Raw genomic sequence first — 25,200 nt, forward strand, 5'->3', positions numbered from 1 at the left:
TTATATAATACTTTTAAAGTCATTTTGATAGTAGGCTAATATAGCTAATATAGACACTTACATCATGTGTTGCCTTCATTATAACACTTATATAAGACTTTTAAAGTCATTTTGATAGTAGGCTAATATTGCTAATATAGACACTTACATCGTGTGTTGTCTTCATTATAACACTTATATAAGACTTTTAAAGTCATTTTGATAGTAGGCTAATATAGCTAATATAGACACTTACATCATGTGTTGCCTTCATTATAACACTTATATAAGACTTTTAAAGTCATTTTGATAGTAGGCTAATATAGACACTTACATCATGTGTTGCCTTCGTTATAACACTTATATAAGACTTTTAAAGTCATTTTGATAGTAGGCTAATATAGCTAATATAGACACTTACATCATGTGTTGTCTTCATTATAACACTTATATAACACTTTTAAAGTCATTTTGATAGTAGGCTAATATAGCTAATATAGACACTTACATCATGTGTTGTCTTCATTACAACACTTATATAAGACTTTTAAAGTCATTTTGATAGTAGGCTAATATAGTTAATATAGACACATCATGTGTTGCCTTCATTATAACCCTTATATAAGACTTTTAAAGTCATTTTGATAGTAGGCTAATATAGACACTTACATCACGTGTTGCCTTCAAGTCATTTTGATAGTAGGCTAATATAGACACTTACATCATGTGTTGCCTTCATTATAACACTTATATAAGACTTTTAAAGTCATTTTGATAGTAGGCTAATATAGCTAATATAGACACTTACATCATGTGTTGCCTTCATTACAACACTTATATAAGACTTTTAAAGTCATTTTGATAGTAGGCTAATATAGACACTTACATCATGTGTTGCCTTCATTATACTTTTAAAGTCATTTTGATAGTAGGCTAATATAGCTAATATAGACACTTACATCATGTGTTGTCTTCATTAAAACACTTATATATAAGACTTTTAAAGTCATTTTGATAGTAGGCTAATATAGACACTTACATCATGTGTTGCCTTCATTATAACCCTTATATAAGACTTTTAAAGTCATTTTGATAGTAGGCTAATATAGCTAATATAGACACTTACATCACGTGTTGCCTTCAAGTCATTTTGATAGTAGGCTAATATAGACACTTACATCATGTGTTGCCTTCATTATAACACTTATATAAGACTTTTAAAGTCATTTTGATAGTAGGCTAATATAGCTAATATAGACACTTACATCATGTGTTGCCTTCATTACAACACTTATATAAGACTTTTAAAGACATTTTGATAGTAGGCTAATACAGCTAATATAGACACTTACATCATGTGTTGCCTTCATTATAACCCTTATATAAGACTTTTAAAGTCATGTTGATTGTAGGCTAATATAGCTAATATAGACACTTACATCATGTGTTGCCTTCATTATAACACTTATATAAGACTTAAAGTCATTTTGATAGTAGGCTAATATAGCTAATATAGACACTTACATCATGTGTTGTCTTCATTATAACACTTATATAAGACTTTTAAAGTCATTTTGATAGTAGGCTAATATAACTAATATAGACACTTACATCATGTGTTGCCTTCATTACAACACTTACATAAGGCTTTTAATTTTTTGCAGCTCCACACAGATTTTTGTTGTTGTTGTATTTTTGGTCCAATGTGGCTCTTTCAACATTTTGGGTTGCCGACCCCTGCCCTATGGCCTACTCCAGTGTTTTTCAACCTTTTTTTGAGGCAAGGCACATTTTTCTCATAAAAAAATCCGGAGGCACACCACCAGCAGAAAACGTTAAAAAATGAAACTCCACCAGGTCGTTGTGCCTTATTTTGAGTTTGTTGGTGTTTTCCTGTGTGTAGTGCTTTAGTTCTTGTCTTGCGCCCTTATTTTGGTGGCCCTTCCTGTTTTGTTGGTGTTTTCCTGTAGCACTTTCATGTCTTCCTTTGAGCGCTATTCCCCCGCACCTGCTTTGTGTCAGCAATTCTTTGTGTGGACATTGCTGATTGTCATGTCATGTACAAATGTGCTTTGTGGACGCCGTAAGTTTTTACTGTCGTCCAGCATTCTGTTTCTGCTTACTTTGTAGCCAGTTCAGTTTTACTTTTGTCCTGCGTAGCCATTGCCTTTTCCTTTCGTTCATTTTTGGTTTAAGCATTACATACCTTTTTACCTGCACACTGCCTCCCGCTGTGGTGTGCACATTGGTGAATTGATTAACGTGGACCCCGACTTAAACAAGTTGAACAACTTATTGGGGTGTTATCATTTAGTGGTCAATTGTACGGAATATGTACTGTACTGTGCAATCTACTAATAAAAGTTTCAATCAATCAATCAAAGTTGACAATCTTCTATTATTTTCCGACTTGTGCCGTTTTACCGTAAAATGTACTAATAAAGAGTTTTATTGAGGTATTATTTATGGCAGCATACCCTAATGGGCTACTCCACCTGCAAATGTACATTTCTGGGATTTCTGGCTCATCATTAACCAACCAATCAGCACAGGTATTTCTCTCTCCGCCAATAGGAGGCGAGTATTCTTCTCTCTCCGCCAATAGGGGGTGAGTATTCTTCTCTCTCCGCCAATAGGAGGTGAGTATTCTTCTCTCTCCGCCAATAGGAGGTCAGTATTCTTCTCTCTCCGCCAATAGGAGGCGAGTATTCTTCTCTCTCCGCCAATACGAGGTCAGTATTCTTCTCTCTCCGCCAATAGGAGGTGAGTATTCTTCTCTCTCCGCCAATAGGAGGCGAGTATTTTTCTCTCTCCGCCAATAGGAGGCGAGTATTCTTCTCTCTCCGCCAATAGGAGGTGAGTATTCTTCTCTCTCCGCCAATAGGAGGTCAGTATTCTTCTCTCTCCGCCAATAGGAGGTGAGTATTCTTCTCTCTCCGCCAATAGGAGGCGAGTATTCTTCTCTCTCCGCCAATAGGAGGTCAGTATTCTTCTCTCTCCGCCAATAGGAGGCAAGTATTCTTCTCTCCGCCAATACAAGGTCAGTATTCTTCTCTCTCCGCCAATAGGAGGTGAGTATTCTTCTCTCTCCGCCAATAGGAGGCGAGTATTCTTCTCTCTCCGCCAATACAAGGTCAGTATTCTTCTCTCTCCGCCAATAGGAGGTGAGTATTCTTCTCTCTCCGCCAATAGGAGGCGAGTATTTTTCTCTCTCCGCCAATAGAAGGCGAGTATTCTTCTCTCTCCGCCAATAGGAGGTCAGTATTCTTCTCTCTCCGCCAATAGGAGGTCAGTATTCTTCTCTCTCCGCCAATAGGAGGTGAGTATTCTTCTCTCTCCGCCAATAGGAGGTGAGTATTCTTCTCTCTCCGCCAATAGGAGGCGAGTATTCTTCTCTCTCCGCCAATAGGAGGTCAGTATTCTTCTCTCTCCGCCAATAGGAGGCGAGTATTCTTCTCTCTCCGCCAATAGGAGGTCAGTATTCTTCTCTCTCCGCCAATAGGAGGCGAGTATTCTTCTCTCTCCGCCAATAGGAGGTCAGTATTCTTCTCTCTCCGCCAATAGGAGGTGAGTATTCTTCTCTCTCCGCCATTAGGAGGTGAGTATTCTTCTCTCTCCACCAATAGGAGGTGAGTATTCTTCTCTCTCCGCCAATAGGAGGTGAGTATTCTTCTCTCTCCGCCAATACGAGGTCAGTATTCTTCTCTGTCCGCCAATAGGAGGTGAGTATAAGAATACTGACCTTGTATTGGCGGAGAGAAGAATACTTGCCTCCTATTGGCGGAGAGAGAAGAATACTGACCTCCTACGCCATTAGGAGGTGAGTATTCTTCTCTCTCCACCAATAGGAGGTGAGTATTCTTCTCTCTCCGCCAATAGGAGGTGAGTATTCTTCTCTCTCCGCCAATACGAGGTCAGTATTCTTCTCTGTCCGCCAATAGGAGGTGAGTATTCTTCTCTCTCCGCCAATAAGAGGTCAGTATTCTTCTCTCTCCGCCAATAGGAAGTCAGTATTCTTTTCTCTCCGCCAATAGGAGGTGAGTATTCTTCTCTCTCCGCCAATAGGAGGTGAGTATTCTTCTCTCTCCGCCAATAGGAGGTGAGTATTCTTCTCTCTCCGCCAATAGGAGAAGAATACTGACTTCCTATTGGCGGAGAGAGAAGAATACTGACCTCTTATTGGCGGAGAGAGAAGAATACTCACCTCCTATTGGCGGACAGAGAAGAATACTGACCTCGTATTGGCGGAGAGAGAAGAATACTCACCTCCTATTGGCGGAGAGAGAAGAATACTCACCTCCTATTGGTGGAGAGAGAAGAATACTCACCTCCTAATGGCGTAGGAGGTCAGTATTCTTCTCTCTCCGCCAATAGGAGGCAAGTATTCTTCTCTCCGCCAATACAAGGTCAGTATTCTTATACTCACCTCCTAATGGCGGAGAGAGAAGAATACTCACCTCCTACGCCAATAGGAGGTGAGTATTCTTCTCTCTCCGCCAATAGGAGGTGAGTATTCTTCTCTCTCCGCCAATAGGAGGTGAGTATTCTTCTCTCTCCGCCAATAGGAGGTGAGTATTCTTCTCTCTCCGCCAATAGGAGGTCAGTATTCTTCTATCTCCGCCAATAGGAGGCGAGTATTCTTCTCTCTCCGCCAATAGGAGGTCAGTATTCTTCTCTATCCGCCAATAGGAGGCGAGTATTCTTCTCTCTCCGCCAATAGGAGGTGAGTATTCTTCTCTCTCCGCCAATAGGAGGTGAGTATTCTTCAACAACATGCAGTAGAGTCACGGTGTGACCGTTGTCGCTACAATGATGGCGTTACTTGTGCCGTAGCCGTCACAATATGCTTCCACTTTGGGCCAAGTCGCTCCTGTCAGAAGCAAACATTGCTACTTGTTTAGTCGTCTTGTTGGTGTATTATTTACTTCAATGCCTCCGCAGACGACGCCACCTAGCTAACATCCCCCCGGGGCCCAAGCCTCTGCCGATAGTCGGCAACTTCGGCGTCCTTCTCATTCCGTCTTTTGTTCGGAGGAGGTTCGGGAAGTCGTCGAGCCGCGCCAACGCGACACCTTTGGTCGGGTTAACGGAACACGCCGCCGTGTACGGTGACGTCTTCAGCCTGTTTGTGGGCAGCCAGCTGGTTGTGGTGCTGAACGGCTGTGACGTCATCAGGGATGCTCTGCTCAACCAGCCGGAAGTGTTCTCGGACAGACCGGATATGCCTGCGGTGACCATCATGACCAAACGCAAAGGTAAGTCAGTTTTTTGTCATTTATTTATTTGTTTTTATTTTCAAAACCTTTATTTATAATATTCAACATACAATCAAAGAAATAATAATAATCAAAACACTTTTTAAAATTTTTTTATTTTTTTTAAACTTGTATTAGTAGATTGCCCATTACAGTACATATTCCGTACAATTGACCACTAAATGGTAGGGGTGTTGTACAAAAATCTGTTACCCATCAGAATGTGTAACTCCAGGGGGCGATGTTCCCATGACGTTTGTTTCGGCAAGCCCAAAGAGGAGGAGGAGAAGAACTAGGGCTGCAGCTAACGATTATTTTTCTATCGATTAATCTATAGATTATTTTTTCGATTAATCGGTTAATCTATAGATTATTTTTTTCGATTAATCTATAGATTATTTTTCCTTTTACCGATTATTTTTTTTAATTTAAAATGAAGAGGAAAAAATAAATGTAGGCCAGTTTTTTCAAAAGGCATGGCTTTTATTTACAAAAAAAAAAGTATGGCCACTCAGTCAACATTGACAACAACATGACAAAATATTCTGTAACAATGTAAACATTTAAAACTTTTAACATTTAACAAAATTAAAAGTAGCTTATTTGCTTTTTAATGTGCAAATATAAAAGTAAACATCCAGTGCAAATCTTAATATTCTGGAATAGTATAAGCATTTCAAAAGTAAAAGTATTGCTTATTTTGCTTTAAAATGTGCAAAAATAAAGATAAACATCCAATACAAAAAAGTGCAAAACGGAAATATTCTGTAACAAGTGTAAACATTTCAACAAAAGTAAAAGTATTGCTTATTTGCTAAAATGTGCAAAAATAAAGCTAAACATCCAATACAAAAAAGTGTACAGTGTAAACATTTCAACAAAAGTAAAAGTATTGCTTATTTTGCTTAATAACACAACAATGATAGTATGATTAAAGTGAAAGTTAATTGTTGGTTTGTACATAGTATATGTAACTGTTAATGTTGTAAAAGGTATTTGCACAACTAATTAACGTTAGCGTTTGTGACACGTCTTGTGCCGTGGGGTTCTTTCAGGACCGACAGACCAACTCTTTTCTCTTTCTTTCCTCGCTTTTCGGCTCCTCTTCCTCGCTCGCTCGTTGTCCCCTGTCTCTTGCGGCGTCGCTCCCGGCGCGCCCCGCCTCGCCGCTCGCTCGCCGCCGCCGCCTCTCCACAGCGTTAAAGAGGAGCGCGTCTTTGTAAACACTGAACAGGCACGCCAAACGCGCCTCTCAGAGCAAACGGTGCTTTAGTTTATGAATTTACAACGCAGATACAAATGACACATTCATGTTTTTGTGTAATGATGACAACGTATACGCACGCGGACGATTGACTTGTTGATGGTGATGGCAAGAACGCTGTCGGGGGTTTTCTTTTCAAATGTTTGTTCATAGCCGTTGTGCTGCTATGTTAGGCCATTTCCGCTCGACACAGTGTGCATACAACAACATTATTAGGCCGTTTATTGAAATACTCCGACACTTTTGACGACTTTTGGCGTGCTTTTTTCCCCTCGCTCGCATCGTCTGCTTTGCGCTCCGCCATGACAGTAGTGTGACGTAAATATGCGACGCGCCGACGCACAAAAACGGCGTCGACGTATTTACGTAACCGATGACGTTGACTACGTCGACGCGTCGTTTCAGCCTTAAGAAGAACGCTTGCGTAAATAGCGTAAACTATCCTTAATGCATACTTGCCAACCCTCCCGAATTTTCCGGGAGACTCCCGAAATTCAGCGCCTCTCCCGAAAACCTCCCGGGACAAATATTCTCCCGAAAATCTCCCGATTTTCAGCAGGAGCTGGAAGCCACGCCCCCTCCAGCTCCATGCAACCTGAGTGAGGACAGACTTTTTTCATGACAGGAGGACAACAGGGTGACAAGAACTAAATCATCCAGACTAGAGATAAATTGTATTATTATGTTTATCTTACCTAAAAATAAATATATTTATTAATTAAAAAAAAAAAAAAACTAAATAAATTTTTACTATATTTTGCTAAAAACATCAACATTAATTGTATTTTTATTTGTATTTTTTCGTGACTCCTTATAACATCCAGCCATAGAATTATACATTAAAATAAACATATTTGAAATAATTGATTTTAAATTATCATAATAATTCATTTAAAATGACCATATTTAATTATTAAAATAATTGCTTGTTTATCAACAACTTTAGCATTTTATTCATTACATTTTGAAACTCTCAGAAGCCAAGTTATGTTATATTCCTTAATATTTCTTTATGCAAGTTTGAAGTATCAATTATCCAAACACAGTTTTGTTTGCATATTTTCATATATATATATATATATATATATATATATATATATATATATATATATATATATATGTATGAAATACTTGACTTGGTGAATTCTAGCTGTCAATATACTCCTCCCCTCTTAACCACGCCCCGCCCCACCCCCCACCTCCCGAAATCGGAGGTCTCAAGGTTGGCAAGTATGGGTTTAGAGGTCACAGTTCGGTTCATTTTCGGTACAGTACGAAAACAACAAAATATAAATGTTTGGGTTATTTATTTACCAAATGTGTAAACAATGGCATAACATACATATACACACAGGGTCCATTGCCAGGGTTAATGTGGTCATCATATATCACATACAAACTAAATAAGATAAGGCTCAGTATGGTTTCGTAACAAAACCTTTCTACATATAAAGTGCTTTTTTGATTGATTGGTTGAGACTTGTATTAGTAGATTGCACAGTACAGTACATATTCCCTACAATTGACCACTAAATGGTAACACCCCAATAAGTTTTTCAACTTGTTTAAGTCGGGGTCCACATTAATCAACATTAAACTGCCTCAAAAGTTGTTGCTCAGATTAAATAAAATGACAAAACTTTTCTTCTACATATAAAAAGTGCAACATTAAACAGTTTCAAGTCAACTCATCATGCTTAATTTATTACAGCATTTGGGAAGCCTGTAGTTGATTTTTATTATGTAAATGTTATATTTTTATCAACATGTGATAGCAGGGACCCTGCCATTCAAAACTAGGCTGCTGCATTACTAATGATTAATGTAACTATAGCTGGAAAAAATAGTACAATAGCAATAGGAGAGACTATTCATCCCTGAACACCATGGAGTTCATGTAGGCTTAATGATGCACTTACATTATTATATCAACTATCAGACACAGAAACTCTTCATTTAACATAATGTCCTTTTTTGCTGCTTCAACACCTCCGAACCGAACCGAAACCCCCGTACCGAAACGGTTCAATACAAATACACGTACCGTTACACCCCTACTAAATGGTGACACCCGAATAAGTTTGTCAACTAGTTTAAGTCGGGGTCCACGTTAACCAATCAATCAATTAACGTTTATTTATATAGCTGTAAATCACGAGTGTCTCAAAGGGCTGCACAAGCCACAACGACATCCCCGGCTCAGATGCTACATCAAAACAAGTACAAAAACAGTACAAAACAGCGCCGGGGGTTGTAAACTCAATAAAGCAACTAAAGAAGAATGCTGTGTGTATATATAAATATAAATATATATATATATATATATATATATATATATATATATATATATATATATATATATATATATATATATATATATATATATATATATATATATAGATGTACGTATATATATATATATAGATGTACGTATATATATATATATATATATATATAGATGTACGTATATATATATATATATATATATATATATATATAGATGTACGTATATATATATATATATATATAGATGTACGTATATATATATATAGATGTACGTATATATATATATATATATATATATATATAGATGTACGTATTTATATATATATACGTACGTACGTACGTATGTATATATATATGTATGTATGCATATATATATATATATAGATGTACGTATTTATATATATGTATACGTACGTACGTATGTATATATATATGTATGTATGCATGTATGTGTATATATATATATATATATATATATATATATATATATATATATATATATATATATATATATATGTAAAGCCATAGGCTCACACAAGTTCCGTAAATAATCCAAATTTGGAGCGCAGCATCATAGTTTTCACTGATTTTTGGTTGTTAGAGGTAGAAAGCGTTTTAAAGTAAAATTCTAATTCTTTTTTAAAGACACAAAAAACAGGTTGGGTATTGAGAAACTTACTTTTATGAATATACAATTTAGCCAATAGTATAATAAGGTTGCAAAGGTAAAATTCCTTTTACATTTTTTAAATAGATTGAATTATGTTGGTGTTATAAAAATGATCCAGATCCAAAATAAATATGTACAGTTTGGATTATGTTAGTGTTATAAGAATGGTGCAGATACTAAATAAATATATTCGGAAGAGTTTGAATTATGTTAGTATTATAAAAATGATCCTAATCCATAATGTATTTTGTTGGAAATAGATTGAATTATGTTAGTGTTATAAAAAAATATCCAGATCCAAAATAAATATGTTCAGAATAGTTTGAATTATGTTAGTGTTATGAAAATGATCCTGATCCAAATTTTGTTGAAAATAGATTGGATTATGTTAGTGTTATAAAAATGATCCAGATTCTAAATAAATGTGTTCAGAATAGTTTGGATTATGTTAGTGTTATAAGAATGGCACAGATCATAAATAAAATTATTCAGAATAGTTTGAATTATGTTAGTGTGATGAAAATGATCCTGATCCAAATTTTGTTGAAAATAGTTTGGATTATGTTAGTGTTATAACAATGAAAAATAATCCAGATTCTAAATAAATATGTACAGAGCAGAATAGTTTGGATTATGTTAGTGTTATAAAAATGATCCAGATCCTAAATAAATGTGTTCAGAATAGTTTGAATTATGTTAGTGTTATAAGAATGATACAGATCCTAAATAAATATATTCAGAATATTTTGAATTATGTTAGTGTTATAAAAATGATCCTAATCCAAAATGTATTTTGTTGGAATTAGATTGAATTATGTTAGTGTTATAAAATTATGCAGATCCAAAATAAAATATTCAGAATAGTTTGAATTATGTTAGTGTTATGAAAATGATCCTGATCCAAATTTTATTGAAAATAGATTGGATTATGTTAGTGTTATAAAAATGATCCAGATTCTAAATAAATGTGTTCAGAATAGTTTGGATTATGTTAGTGTTATAAGAATGGCACAGATCCTAAATAAATATATTCAGAATAGTTTGAATTATGTTAGTGTGATGAAAATGATCCTGATCCAAATTTTGTTGAAAATAGATTGGATTATGTTAGTGTTATAAAAATGATCCAGATCCTAAATAAATGTGTTCAGAATAGTTTGAATTATGTTAGTGTTATAAGAATGGTGCAGATCCTAAATAAATATATTCAGAAGAGTTTTAATTATGTTAATGTTATTAAAATGATCCTGATCCAAAATGTATTTTGTTGGAAATAGATTATAAATTATAAATGATCCAGATCCAAAATAAATATGTTCAGAATAGTTTGGATTATGTTAGTGTTATAAAAATGATCCAGATTCTAAATAAATATGTACAGATCAGAATTGTTTGGATTATGTTAGTGTTATAAAAATGATCCAGATCCAAAATAAATGTGTTCAGAATAGTTTGGATTATGTTAGTGTTATAAGAATGATGCAGATCCTAAATAAATATATTCAGAATAGTTTGAATTATGTTAGTGTTATAAAAATGATCCAGATCCATAATGTATTTTGTTGGAAATAGATTGAATTACGTTAGTGTTATAAAAAATTATCCAGATCCAAAATAAATATGTTCAGAACAGTTTGAATTATGTTAGTGTTATGAAAATGATCCTGATCCAAATTTTGTTGAAAATAGATTGGATTATGTTAGTGTTATAAAAATGATCCAGATTCTAAATAAATGTGTTCAAAATAGTTTGGATTATGTTAGTGTTATAAGAATGGCACAGATCCTAAATAAATATATTCAGAATAGTTTGAATTATGTTAGTGTGATGAAAATGATCCTGATCCAAATTTTGTTGAAAATAGTTTGGATTATGTTAGTGTTATAAAAATGAAAAATTATCCAGTTTCTAAATAAATATGTACAGAGCAGAATAGTTTGGATTATGTTAGTGTTATAAAAATGATCCAGATCCTAAATACATGTGTTCAGAATAGTTTGGATTATGTTAGTGTTATAAGAATGGTGCAGATCCTAAATAAATATATTCAGAAGAGTTTTAATTATGTTAATGTTATAAAAATGATCCTGATCCAAAATGTATTTTGTTGGAAATAGATTATAAATTATAAATTATCCAGATCCAAAATAAATATGTTCAGAATAGTTTGAATTATGTTAGTGTTATAAAAATGATCCAGATTCTAAATAAATATGTACAGAGCAGAATAGTTTGGATTATATTAGTGTTATAAAAATGATTCAGATCCACAATAAATGTGTTCAGAATAGTTTGAATTATGTTAGTGTTTTAAGAATGATGCAGATCCTAAATAAATAGATTCAGAATAGTTTGAATTATGTTAGTGTTATGAAAATGATCCTGATCCAAATTTTGTTGAAAATAGATTGGATTATGTTAGTGTTATAAAAATGATCCAGATTCTAAATAAATGTGTTCAAAATAGTTTGGATTATGTTAGTGTTATAAGAATGGCACAGATTCTAAATAAAATTATTCAGAATAGTTTGAATTATGTTAGTGTGATGAAAATGATCCTGATCCAAATTTTGTTGAAAATAGTTTGGATTATGTTAGTGTTATAAAAATGAAAAATGATCCAGATTCTAAATAAATATGTACAGAGCAGAATAGTTTGGATTATGTTAGTGTTATAAAAATGATCCAGATCCTAAATACATGTGTTCAGAATAGTTTGGATTATGTTAGTGTTATAAGAATGGTGCAGATCCTAAATAAATATATTCAGAAGAGTTTTAATTATGTTAATGTTATAAAAATGATCCTGATCCAAAATGTATTTTGTTGGAATTAGATTGTTTAGATTAGTGTTATTATAAATTATCCAGATCCAAAATAAATATGTTCAGAATAGTTTGAATTATGTTAGTGTTATAAAAATGATCCAGGTTCTAAATAAATATGTACAGATCAGAATAGTTTGGATTATGTTAGTGTTATAAAAATGATCCTGATCCAAAATGTATTTTGTTGGAATTAGATTGAATTATGTTAGTGTTATAAAATTATGCAGATCCAAAATAAATATATACAGAATAGTTTGAATTATGTTAGTGTTATGAAAATGAACCTGATCCAAATGTTGTTGAAAATTGTGTGCTTATTGGAGGACATCCATCCGTCCATCCATTTTCTACCGCTTATTCCCTTTTGGGGTTGCGGGGGGCGCTGGAGCCTATGTCAGCTACAATCGGGCGGAAGGCAGGGTACACCCTGGACAAGTCGCCACCTCATCGCAGGGCTATTGGAGGACATTTAGATGTTAACTGGCTGTCCAGTAAGCACACTGCAGGACTGCTTCTATCAGAGCTTACGTATATCAGAGATTTCAGATGCAAGCCTATTTTTTCTGATATCCGACCAATATTTGACACTTATATCGCTATTTTTAGTATGTCTTATTTTACATGAAAGAATGTGTTTTTTCTGGGTAGCAACAAGGAGAGCTAGCGTACCAGAAGTGGTACTTGAACCACAGTTTAAAAATATGTGGTCTATAGCAGAGGTGGGTAGTAACGCGCTACATTTACTCCGTTACATCTACTTGAGTAACTTTTGGGATAAATTGTACTTCTAAGAGTAGTTTTAATGCAACATACTTTTACTTTTACTTGAGTATATTTATAGAGAAGAAACGCTACTTTTACTCCGCTACTTTTATCTACATTCAGCTCGCTCCTCGCTACTAATTTTTATCGATCTGTTAATGCACGCTTTGTTTGTTTTGGTCTGTCAGACAGACCTTCATAGTGCCTGCGTTTCAACAAATACAGTCACTGGTGACGTTCACTCCGTTCCACCAGTCAGATGCAGTCACTGGTGACGTTGGACCAATCAAACAGAGCCAGGCGGTCACATGACCTGACTTAAACAAGTTGAAAAACTTATTGGAGTGTTACCATTTAGTGGTCAATTGTACGGAATATATACTGTACTGTGCAATCTACTAATAAAAGTCTCAATCAATCAATCAAAAGTGTGAAAGAAAAAAGACCCTTTTTTATTTCAACCGTACATCCCGTCAAAAGCCTAAAGACTGACTGCACAGTTCCTGTCTTCACAATAAAAGTGCCGCTCCATCGCGCCTGCGCTTTCAAAATAAGAGTCTCCGATAGCCAGCGCAAACAAGCTAGCAAGCTACGGAGTTTGCCGCCAATGTATTTCTTGTAAAGTGTATACAAACGAATATGGAAGCTGGACAAATAAGATGCCAAAAACCAACCACTTTCATGTGGTATTAGACAGAAAGGAGGAACTTTTTTTCTCCTCCATTTGAAGACGTGGACGTTATCATCACTACTGTCTGATTCCAATCAATGCAAGTCATCAGAATCAGGTAATACACCAACTTATATTCTTGTCTTCATGAAAGAAAGGAATCTATATGTGTTAAACATGCATGTATATTCATTAAAACACCTTTAACATGTAAACAAAAACGGCAAAATAAATAAATATAAATTATATTCTGTATATATCAATGTATGTATATATATATATGTGTGTATATATATATATATATGTGTGTGTAGGTGTGTGTGTGTGTGTATTTATGTATATACATACATACATATATATATATATATATATATATATATATATATGTGTGTGTATATATATATATATATATACATATATATATATATACAGGTAAAAGCCAGTAAATTAGAATATTTTGAAAAACTTGATTTATTTCAGTAATTGCATTCAAAAGGTGTAACTTGTACATTATATTTATTCATTGCACACAGACTGATGCATTCAAATGTTTATTTCATTTAATTTTGATGATTTGAAGTGGCAACAAATGAAAATCCAAAATTCCGTGGGTCACAAAATTTGAATATTACTTAAGGCTAATACAAAAAAGGGATTTTTAGAAATGTTGGCCAACTGAAAAGTATGAAAATGAAAAATATGAGCATGTACAATACTCAATACTTGGTTGGAGCTCCTTTTGCCTCAATTACTGCGTTAATGCGGCGTGGCATGGAGTCGATGAGTTTCTGGCACTGCTCAGGTGTTATGAGAGCCCAGGTTGCTCTGATAGTGGCCTTCAACTCTTCTGCGTTATTGGGTCTGGCATTCTGCATCTTCCTTTTCACAATACCCCACAGATTTTCTATGGGGCTAAGGTCAGGGGAGTTGGCAGGCCAATTTAGAACAGAAATACCATGGTCCGTAAACCAGGCACGGGTAGATTTTGCGCTGTGTGCAGGCGCCAAGTCCTGTTGGAACTTGAAATCTCCATCTCCATAGAGCAGGTCAGCAGCAGGAAGCATGAAGTGCTCTAAAACTTGCTGGTAGACGGCTGCGTTGACCCTGGATCTCAGGAAACAGAGTGGACCGACACCAGCAGATGACATGGCACCCCAAACCATCACCCAACCATGCAAATTTTGCATTTCCTTTGGAAATCGAGGTCCCAGAGTCTGGAGGAAGACAGGAGAGGCACAGGATCCACGTTGCCTGAAGTCTAGTGTAAAGTTTCCACCATCAGTGATGGTTTGGGGTGCCATGTCATCTGCTGGTGTCGGTCCACTCTGTTTCCTGAGATCCAGGGTCAACGCAGCCGTCTACCAGCAAGTTTTAGAGCACTTCATGCTTCCTGCTGCTGACCTGCTCTATGGAGATGGAGATTTCAAGTTCCAACAGGACTTGGCGCCTGCACACAGCGCAAAATCTACCCGTGCCTGGTTTACGGACCATGGTATTTCTGTTCTAAATTGGCCCGCCAACTCCCCTGACCTTAGCCCCATAGAAAATCTGTGGGGTATTGTGAAAAGGAAGATGCAGAATGCCAGACCCAAAAACGCAGAAGAGTTGAAGGCCACTATCAGAGCAACCTGGGCTCTCATAACACCTGAGCAGTGCCAGAAACTCATCGACTCCATGCCACGCCGCATTAACGCAGTAATTGAGGCAAAAGGAGCTCCAACCAAGTATTGAGTATTGTACATGCTCATATTTTTCATTTTCATACTTTTCAGTTGGCCAACATTTCTAAAAATCCCTTTTTTGTATTAGCTTTAAGTAATATTCTAATTTTGTGACACACGGAATTTTGGATTTTCATTTGTTGCCACTTCAAATCATCAAAATTAAATGAAATAAACATTTGAATGCATCAGTCTGTGTGCAATGAATAAATATAATGTACAAGTTACACCTTTTGAATGCAATTACTGAAATAAATCAAGTTTTTCAAAATATTCTAATTTACTGGCTTTTACCTGTGTATATGTGTATATATATATATATATATATATATATATATATATATATATATGATATGTGTGTGTATGTTACTCATCAGTTACTCAGTACTTGAGTAGTTTTTTCACAACATACTTTTTACTTTTACTCAAGTAAATATTTGGGTGACTACTCCTTACTTTTACTTGAGTAATAAATCTCTAAAGTAACAGTACTCTTACTTGAGTACAATTTCTGGCTACTCTACCCACCTCTGGTCGATAGTTTGTGTTGATAACTTTACTCGAATTCACGGTCTGCTTTCCTCTCAATTCAAGGAATAGTCTTTGCGCCGTATGGACCTGTTTGGAGAAAACATCGCAAGTTCTGCCACGCGTCTCTGAGGTCCTTTGGGCTGGGGAAGCTGAGTTTGGAGCCGTGCATCCTCCAAGGCCTGGCCACCGTCAAAAGCGAGCTGCTGCGACGACACGAGGAGAAGGCCGCCGTGGACTTGACTCCGCTCATCGGCAACGCCGTCTCCAACGTCATCTGCTCCCTCGCCCTGGGCCGGCGCTTCCACCGCGACGACCGCCAGTTCAGCACCCTGCTGGGCCTGATGATGCGAGGCCTGGAGCTGTGCGTCAACATCCCCGCCGTCCTCATCAACGTTTTCCCGCTGCTCTACCACTTGCCGTTCGGCGTCTTCAAGGAGCTCCGCCAGGTGGAGGGCGACATCACGGCGTTCCTGAAGAGGATTATCGCGGAGCACCGGGAAACGCTGGACCCGGGGAACCCGAGGGATCTTGTGGACATGTACTTGGTGGAGATGTTGGCCCAGAAGGAAGCTGGAGTGGAGGACAGCAGCTTCAGTGAAGATTACCTCTTCTACATCATTGGAGACCTTTTTGTAGCAGGCACTGACACGACCACCAACTCTGTCCTGTGGGTCCTCCTCTACATGGTCGTGCATCCTGATGTCCAAAGTAAGGAGGGCTTCACTTGCATCCCCGAGCTAAGTGTTGGAAAATCAGCTAAATGTTTGGAATTGATCAGTAATTGATTGGCAAAATGAAGTGCACTACTCAGCCGCCACCTGCAGAGACGCTGTTTATAATAATAATAATAATAATGATAATTAAAGCTGCAAGCAGCATTGGTCGGGCCCGCGTATTTGGCAGGTGCTAGTCCTAAGTGTCCCAATACTTTTGTTCAGTTTTCGTCATAAGTGTCCCAATACTTTTGTCTACTTTTAGTCCGAATTGTCCCAATACTTTTGTGTAGTGTACGTACCTTGTCTGCATTGTGTGGGCACGCTGGTGCTTCCTGCTTTTAAGCAGCCTTCTTGAAAAAACAGCAGCATCAGCGCAGCGGCTCTTTGAAGGGTCATAAAATCAAAACCGGAGCCGGTATTAAAACTCTTTCGATAACTTTTAATCAAAAGGGTTCAATCTCTCTCCTGTGTTAGTTTGAAGCCGAAACAACAAACGCGCTCAGAGGAGATAATGTTTGAAGAAAGGTGACCGGTTTTTACAAAAATGTTGTGTTGAAGGGGGAATAGCAAGCTTCTTGTAGATTTTTGCTGGGGTTTGTCAATTTATGAAATGTAGGTCTAAGTGAGACCTACGGAGAGGATTTTGTTTCATGTCTCTCCGACCTTCCCAGTGGGAGATACAGGCAGTTTTGTCATTTTTGTCTTCCGTGGAGCAGTTTTTTCTCCGTTTTATTAAAAAATTGCTCTAGAGCGCAATTTTTAAATTTGGGGTTAGGTTTTTTTATTAGATCACAATTTTTGCCAGTCCTGATGTGTGCGTTCAGTTTGGTGAGTTTTGAAGCGTGTTAAGGGGGTCACATTACAGCTCAAAGAGGCAAAAGTGACTGTTTTTAGTACTTTTTTGTCTTGAAGGGGGAATTGCCAACTTCCTGTTGATTTTTGCCCGAGGATATACAATTATGAAAACTAGGTCTAAGTCAAACCTACATAGAGGTTTTTGTTTCATGTCTCTCCCACCTTCCTAGTGGGAGTTACAGGCAGTCTAGTTGTTTTTTTCCTAGGGGGCGCTAGAGCGCAATTTTGAGTTTTGGGGTTCGGTTTTTTCATTAAAAGACCATTTTTGCAGGTCCTGATGTGTGGGTCAAATATGGTGAGTTTTGAAGCATGTTAAGTGGGTCAAATTAGTGCTCAAAGAAGCGGCGGAAGAATAATAAAGAAAGAATAAAACCTTACAAATTCAATAGGTCCTTATGGCCCATTGCATAAGGACTCCCTGTGGGAGTCCTTATGCAATGGGCCATGCGGGCCCTAATAATAGATTTTATTTGTAAAAAGCACTATACATTGAGTAAACAACCTCAAAGTGCTACAATGTATTAAAAAAAATATAAAGATAATAAAAAATTTAAAAAAATAAAAACTAGAACAGCCAAATAGCTAAAACTAGTACCGTATTTTTCGGACTATAAGTCGCAGTTTTTTTTCATAGTTTGACTTATACTCAGGAGCGACTTATGTGAAATTATTAACACATTACCGTAAAATATCAAATAACATTATTTAGCTTATTCACGTAAGAGACTAGACGTATAAGATTTCATGGGATTTAGCGATTAGGAGTGACAGATTGTTTGGTAAACGTATAGCATGTTCTATATGTTATAGTTATTTGAATGACTCTTACCATAATATGTTACGTTAACATACCAGTTGGTTATTTATGCCTCATATAACGTACACTCATTCCCCTCAGAGAAGGTCCAAGCAGAGCTGGACGAGGTGGTGGGAAGACATCGCGTCCCGTCTTTGACAGACCGGGGACATTTGCCCTTCACAGAGGCCACCATCATGGAGGTGCAGAGGCTGACATCAGTGGTTCCTCTGGGCATTCCACACATGGCGTCCAAGACCACAAGTAACATAAATACTTTTTTTTTCACACATTAATGACGCGCTAAATTATTTGCAAATGTTTTTTTTTTTTTAATTATTCACTCATAATTATAATGTATAATTATAATGTAAATGCTATAAATCACATTTAGCTTGTTAATGACCATTTTAAAAAATAATAAATGAAAAAATACACTTTATTAATGTATTTTGTATTCATGTAGTAAATTCATACATTTGAAAAAATCATATAGATTTTTTTTTCTTTGTCTTTAAAAAATACGGTACTTGCTTTATAAATCTCTGTAATTTTCTAAAAATGCTGGCTATGATTGAATTTTTTTAAATTGAGTTTTTTTAATGTGTATGTGTATATATATATATACATTTATTTTTATATATATATATATATATATATATATATATATATATATATATATATATATATATATATATATATATATATATATATATATATATGAATGAATTTTTTTAAATTTAGTTTTTTTTCATGTGTATATATATATATATATATATATACACACATGAAAAAAAACTAAATTTAAAAAAATTCATTCATAGCCAGCATTTTTTGAAAATTATTTATATATATATATATATATATATATATATATATATATATATATATATATATATATATATATATATATATATATATATATATATGAATGAATTTTTTAAAATTTAGTTTTTTTTCATGTGTATATATATATATATATATATATATATATATACACACATGAAAAAAAACTAAATTTAAAAAAATTAATTCATAGCCAGCATTTTTTGAAAATTATTTATATATATATATATATATATATATATATATATATATATATATATATATATATATATATATATACACTGTATACCAGTGTTTTTCAACCACTGTGCCACGGCACACTAGTCTGGTGTGCCGTGGGAGATTGTCTAATTTCACCTATTTGGGTTAAAAATATTGTTTGCAAACCAGTAATTACAGTCTGCAAATTATGTGTTGTTGTTGAGTGTCGGTGTTGTCTAGAGCTCGGCAGAGTAAGTAGGTGGCAGCCGGTGCTAATTGCTTTGTAGATGTCGGAAACAGCGGGAGACATAGTGCAGGTAAAATTGTGTCTAATGCTTAAACCAAAAATAAACAAAAGGCGAGTGCCCCTAAGAAAAGGCATTGAAGCTTAGGGAAGGCTATGCAGAACGAAACTAAAACTGAACTGGCTACAAAGTAAACAAAAACATAATGCTGGACGACAGCAAAGACTTACTGTGGAGCAAAGACGGCGTCCACAGTGTACAACCGAACATGACGTGACAATCAACAATGTCCCCACAAAAACAACTGAACTCTTCTTGATTGCTAAAACAAAGTAGATGTGGGAAATATCACTCAAAGGAAGACATGAAACTGCTACAGGAAAATACCAAAAAAAGAGAAAAAGCCATTAAAATATGAGCGCGAGACAACACACAAGAAAACAGCAAAAAAGTCCAAATAAGTCAGGGTGTGATGTGACAGTTGGTGACAGTACACCTACTTTGAGACAAGAGCTATAGTGATGCATGCTTGGTTATGCTTTAAAGTCATATCCAACAATTGCGACAACGACTTTTTACTGTCAACTGAGTTTTGTTTTTTAATGATTTCTGCTGGTGGTGTGCCTCCGCATTTTTTTAACAAAAAAAATGTGCCTTGGCTCAAAAAAGGTTGAAAAACACTGCTGTATACTCTATTTTTATTCAAATTATTTTGCAATATTTTTGTATTTTATTGTGATTTAATGTAAATAAAAATCTGGTTCTTAATACAACTTCTTAATCATGACTTGTTTTTATTTATAGTATATATCAGTATATGTATCAGCTCGGCTGATTGCTGTATTTGCAGACTTCCGAGGTTTCACCATTCCGCAAGGAACAGTTGTTTTGATCAACCTGTGGTCCGTCCATCGAGACCCCGCCGCGTGGGACGACCCTGACGGCTTCAAGCCGGAGCGCTTCCTGGATGACCACGGGAAGTTAGTCAGGAAAGATTGCTTCATGCCGTTTGGGATTGGTATGTTACCTGTAATCCTCCATGCGAGTGATGCAACATCACAATGAAATAATCGCCATCTTTCCTGTCGCTGTGTCTTGTGTGTCAGGTCGCAGGGTGTGCATGGGGGAGCAACTGGCCAAGATGGAGCTCTTCCTCGTGGTCAGCTGCTTACTGCAAGCCTTCACTTTCAGACTCCCTGAGGGAACGCCGCCTCCTTCCATGCACGGACGCTTTGGCCTGACGCTGGCGCCGTGCCCCTTCTCTGTGTGCGTGAGCCCTCGCGACTGACGTCAGCTGGAGATGCTACCTGGACAGGCGTAATAGCGAGCAGGACACTTAAGTAGGTACGCCTGAGCCGTCTCCTGTGCAGTTGAATAAGGTAACCGCAGTATGATGATGTAGTACAGTCGCAGTAAATACCTCAGAGCACAAGTTTTCTGTTGGATCGGAATAGATACATAGATGAGATACATACCTAATGACGGTTTCTAATCCATGACTTGTAATATTGGATCATCAGTTAATATATCTACTTCTATCGTTCAAGTCCGTATCAAGTTTTTTAATTACAGTAAATAATATTTTTGAAAATTACGTCTAAGTATTTTTTAACATAGGAAAAACAAAAAAAAATGTATACTGTATATTTAATGCAGTATTATTTTTTGTGATAATGAACAACATTATACAAATATTTAAGGTATAATGTGTGTGTGTGTGTGTGTGTGTGTGTGTGTGTGTGTACGTACGTACGTACATACATACATACTGTAGCGGTAAAGTCCTAAACTATTACTGCTACTGGTTGCCGAATAAAACTGAAGCTAGTTTAGACGTGTGCGGCTGGCTAATAATTGATGTCCAGAATTGTGTCCATGTTTAACAAAAATATTTATTAACATACAGCCACATAAATCAAACTTACTTTGTAACAAAACCGAAAAATAAACGGGAGCAAACAAATCATAGCCTGGCACAGTCAAAAACTGTTGCGCCTCCACTCAGCAACACCTGAGCAAGATCCCAGCCCCTCCCTAAGTAGACTGGCACTTGGCCTTGAGCCAACCCCTTTAATGACGTCATACATTTGACGGACAGAAACAGTAAATGGCTCTAACACACCAGCCCCTAATTGCTACTGGCGTGATGAACAGAGCAATTGAATTAAAAATAAATACATACAAATAGAGCCATAACACCAAAACAAAACCCTTTTTTTGGGGGGGGGGGGGGTTTCATGTTCCCTTTTGAAATAATGCAATTATTTTTGTCCATACCTTCACAAAGAAGGCATATCTTTGTTATTGGTCTTTCTTTTTTCATTTGTCCACTTTTGTCGCTCTTGTAGCAACGGTAAATACTCGCGAATACACCTTTTCCAAAAAAGGTCAGCGATATAGACTCTGCCTCCATCTTCTCTTGGAGTACAGATCCTTTTTTCTTTCTGCTTCCAAACTTTGAGTCTTGCCTTTTCCATTTCACTATTTTCCTTCTCCTCGTATTGCTGCTGGAGAAGTGTTTGCTCCAAGCCTCTTTGTCTTTCTAGCTCTAGAGCTCTCTCTCTGGCCAGAGCTTGCTCTCGCTCTTCCTGCTTTTTGGCCAAACCATGTTCTCTCCTGCCTCTCCTTTTCCAAAGCAAGTTTTTTTCTCCCACTGCAAAGCTTTTCTTGCTCCTCTTTTTCAATGCGGAAGCTTTGAGTCCACTCATAGGACTTTTGGGCTGATCGTGTTCCGCCAATGCTCTGGTTGATAAGCGGTTCCTCCAACCTGTTAACGATGGTGTGGTTAACAGTAACTGTGGGGCTCCCATTATGCTGGTTGTTGCCTTGTATTGGCCCATTAATTACCCACCCCAGTAGGGTTCTGACAGCATAGGGTCCGTCTCCGTGGCTGTTAATCACCTCCCATGGTTCCATTAACTTGAAGGCGTTGGTACCAATTAACAGATCCACGTTGGCAGTTAGTCGAGGGATTTTGATGCCTTTGAGGTAAGGCCACTTATCTAGCTCTGCTTCACTGATCAGATGGTTAGTACCCACAGGCATCTGCCTTTGAGTGAACACATCAGGAAGCTCAAAAAACTTACTGCCAGCAAGATTTGAGATTTTCAGGCCATTTACAACACTGTTAGGGGTCGCCTTACTATTACCCATGGTGCGCAATTGGATTTTTGTTCTTCGGCCTTCTGTATTCAGCCTGTTCAGTAGCTGTTCAGAACAGAAGGTCCCTGTGCTTCCTGGATCTAGGAAAGCGTATGTCTGGACTATCTTGCTGCCCTTTGAGCACTTCACTTGAACGGGCAGGATAGGTAAAATTCCATAGTTGCCAGCCCCTGTATGGCCACAAGTTGAAGATGTAGTGCAAATCTTTGCTTCTATTTTTGGCAGATGGCTATTTCCTCCACTTTCCAGATGCCTCCTGTGAATATGTAACACTTCGGGATGTGTCTTGTTGCAGTAAGAGCAAGTGATGCGCCTGTCGCAACTCTTGCTCAGGTGCCCTGTGCACAGGCAACCAAAACACAGGCCTTTTTCTTTTAAAAAGTCAAGCTTTTCCCTGTGCACCTTCTTTCCCAGCATTGGACAGTGCTCCAATGCATGTTCTCTTTTACAATACAGACAGGAAATAGAGTTTGTCTTGGAGAAGTAGATGCCTCTGTTAACAAACTTATCCAGGTGTGGATCCGATTTAGGTTCAGTGGCAACTGCCACCTGAGTTGCGAAACTGCTTCTTCTGAACTGTGATTTTCTTTGATGCATAGGCTTGGGTTTGGTTATTGTTTTATTTTGAGGAATGTCCTGAATGTCACCAAAGACAGGATCTGAAGCAATTCTGACCTGCTGTTCAATAAATTTCACAATGTCTATGAAACAAGCACGTCGCTTTTGTGTGTCAACAATGTCAGCTGCTTTTCCTCTCCACTGGTCCCTTAATTTATACGGAAGCTTTTGTATGAGCATCTTCATGCTAGCTGGAATATTGAGCTCGTCCAAGTATTGCAGCTCTTCCATCGCATTGGAGCATTCTCGCAAGAAGAGTGCAAAAGCTTGGAGATTTTTTATATCCTCAGACTTGATGTTTGGCCAAACCATGATTTTTTCCAGGTAGGCTGCTGTTATTTTTGAAGGATTTCCGAAGTGTTCCCTTAGTAGGCGTTTTGCTGTAGCATAGCCTCTCTCTGTAGGCATATAGAGGCAACTGCGCACCAAATCTCTCGGCTGTCCTTTGGTAAACTGCTCCAGATAATATAAGCAGTCACCACAATCATTGGTTTTTGCCTCTACACAATGCTCAAATGCTTTTATGAAAGCCTGAAACTGCAATGGGTCACCTTCAAAAACCGGAATGTGTCTGTGTGGAAGTAATTGGGAGGTTTGTGCTTGAACCAGGAGTGCCATCATTTCATTTTGCCTTTGTAATATAGTGTGGAATTCACCTGGTATTGTGTTATTGCCTTGAAATGATTGAGCTGCTTGAGGTAAATGTTGCTTTGATTGGTTTTCCACAGGATCCAAAGTTGATGAGCGAAGTGGTTTGTTTGGTTGAGGGTGTGAATGAACCTTGTTTGGGCCATTCTTGGCTGTGTGAAGCTCTGAAGGAGCAGCTTTAACAGACTGATGAAGTTGTTGTACAGGCTGTGCAGGCACTTTTCTCAGTTTTGTCTCTTGTCTATAATAGGACTCCATTCCATCAGACTTGTTGCTCCTGCCAGAAACACTGGCTTCCTGGAGGACAGACAATTTAGCATTGTGGGATGCTATTCGAGCATCCAACTCCATTTGCTCCTTTTTCCTCCTTATGGCCTCTGCTTGTTCCTCCTGTTCCCTCTTTAGAGCTGCTGCCTGCTCATCTTGTCTCCTCTTTAGAGCTGCTGCTTGCGCCTCCAATGCATGAATGTCTTTTAGAGCAATAGCACGGGCAATAAGTGCTGCCTTATCTGCCTCTGCTATTATGCGAGCAGAAGAAGTGGAAGACCTTTTGCTTTTGTTTGAGGATACGGAATTATTGAGCTTTGATAAGACATTGGATTGCACATTTGAAATGCTGTCGTGGGGTTGTACACTTTCATTTTCAACACCATCAACAGCAGAACCATCATTTATAACTTCATCATCATCATCATTGTCATCATCATCATTTTGAGAATACATCAACCTGTCAACCTTGTCAATAAAACCATCAAAATTCAACATTTTTGCTTTGTACCATATCTCATGTTTAGTACACTCATCATCTGGTAACAGAGACAACAAAGTTTTGTGCACTTTTCTGGTTTCATGATAAAAAACCATAAACCTGCTAAATTCCTCCCTTAGCTCATGTGAACGTGTTTCGTAATTTAACAGGGCAATGACCCCCTCTTTCAGCGTTGATAGTCTTTGCGACTTTGATTTTCTTTCCCCCTGCAAACTTTCAATTTTGTGACCTAGAGCTTTGGGTGTCATTTTTACCACACGTTTTTTCCCTTCAACCCCTTGCCCAACATTGTCACGTTCAGCCACATTGTCCTCCTGTGGCTGTTTATGTTCATCAGCGCACATTTGTGCTCCCTCCTCCTCCATTTGGAAAAGTCA

The 25,200-nt window shown here is 37.1% G+C and overlaps 1 protein-coding gene across 1 annotated transcript; it reads left to right on the forward strand.

The window, feature by feature from the left end:
* Positions 1–4,758: 4,758 nt before the first annotated feature.
* On the forward strand, positions 4,759–21,337 carry cyp2u1 (cytochrome P450, family 2, subfamily U, polypeptide 1). The gene is made up of 5 exons (XM_061987868.1): positions 4,759–5,234; positions 16,031–16,675; positions 18,437–18,598; positions 20,477–20,644; positions 20,733–21,337. Exons 1-5 carry the CDS (start codon positions 4,823–4,825, stop codon positions 20,912–20,914), a joined length of 1,569 nt encoding a protein of 522 aa, XP_061843852.1. The 5' UTR covers positions 4,759–4,822; the 3' UTR covers positions 20,915–21,337.
* Positions 21,338–25,200: the final 3,863 nt, after the last annotated feature.

This window comes from Nerophis lumbriciformis, linkage group LG27 (genome assembly GCF_033978685.3).
Source record: "Nerophis lumbriciformis linkage group LG27, RoL_Nlum_v2.1, whole genome shotgun sequence".
In the NCBI taxonomy this organism is placed as follows: domain Eukaryota; kingdom Metazoa; phylum Chordata; class Actinopteri; order Syngnathiformes; family Syngnathidae; genus Nerophis; species Nerophis lumbriciformis.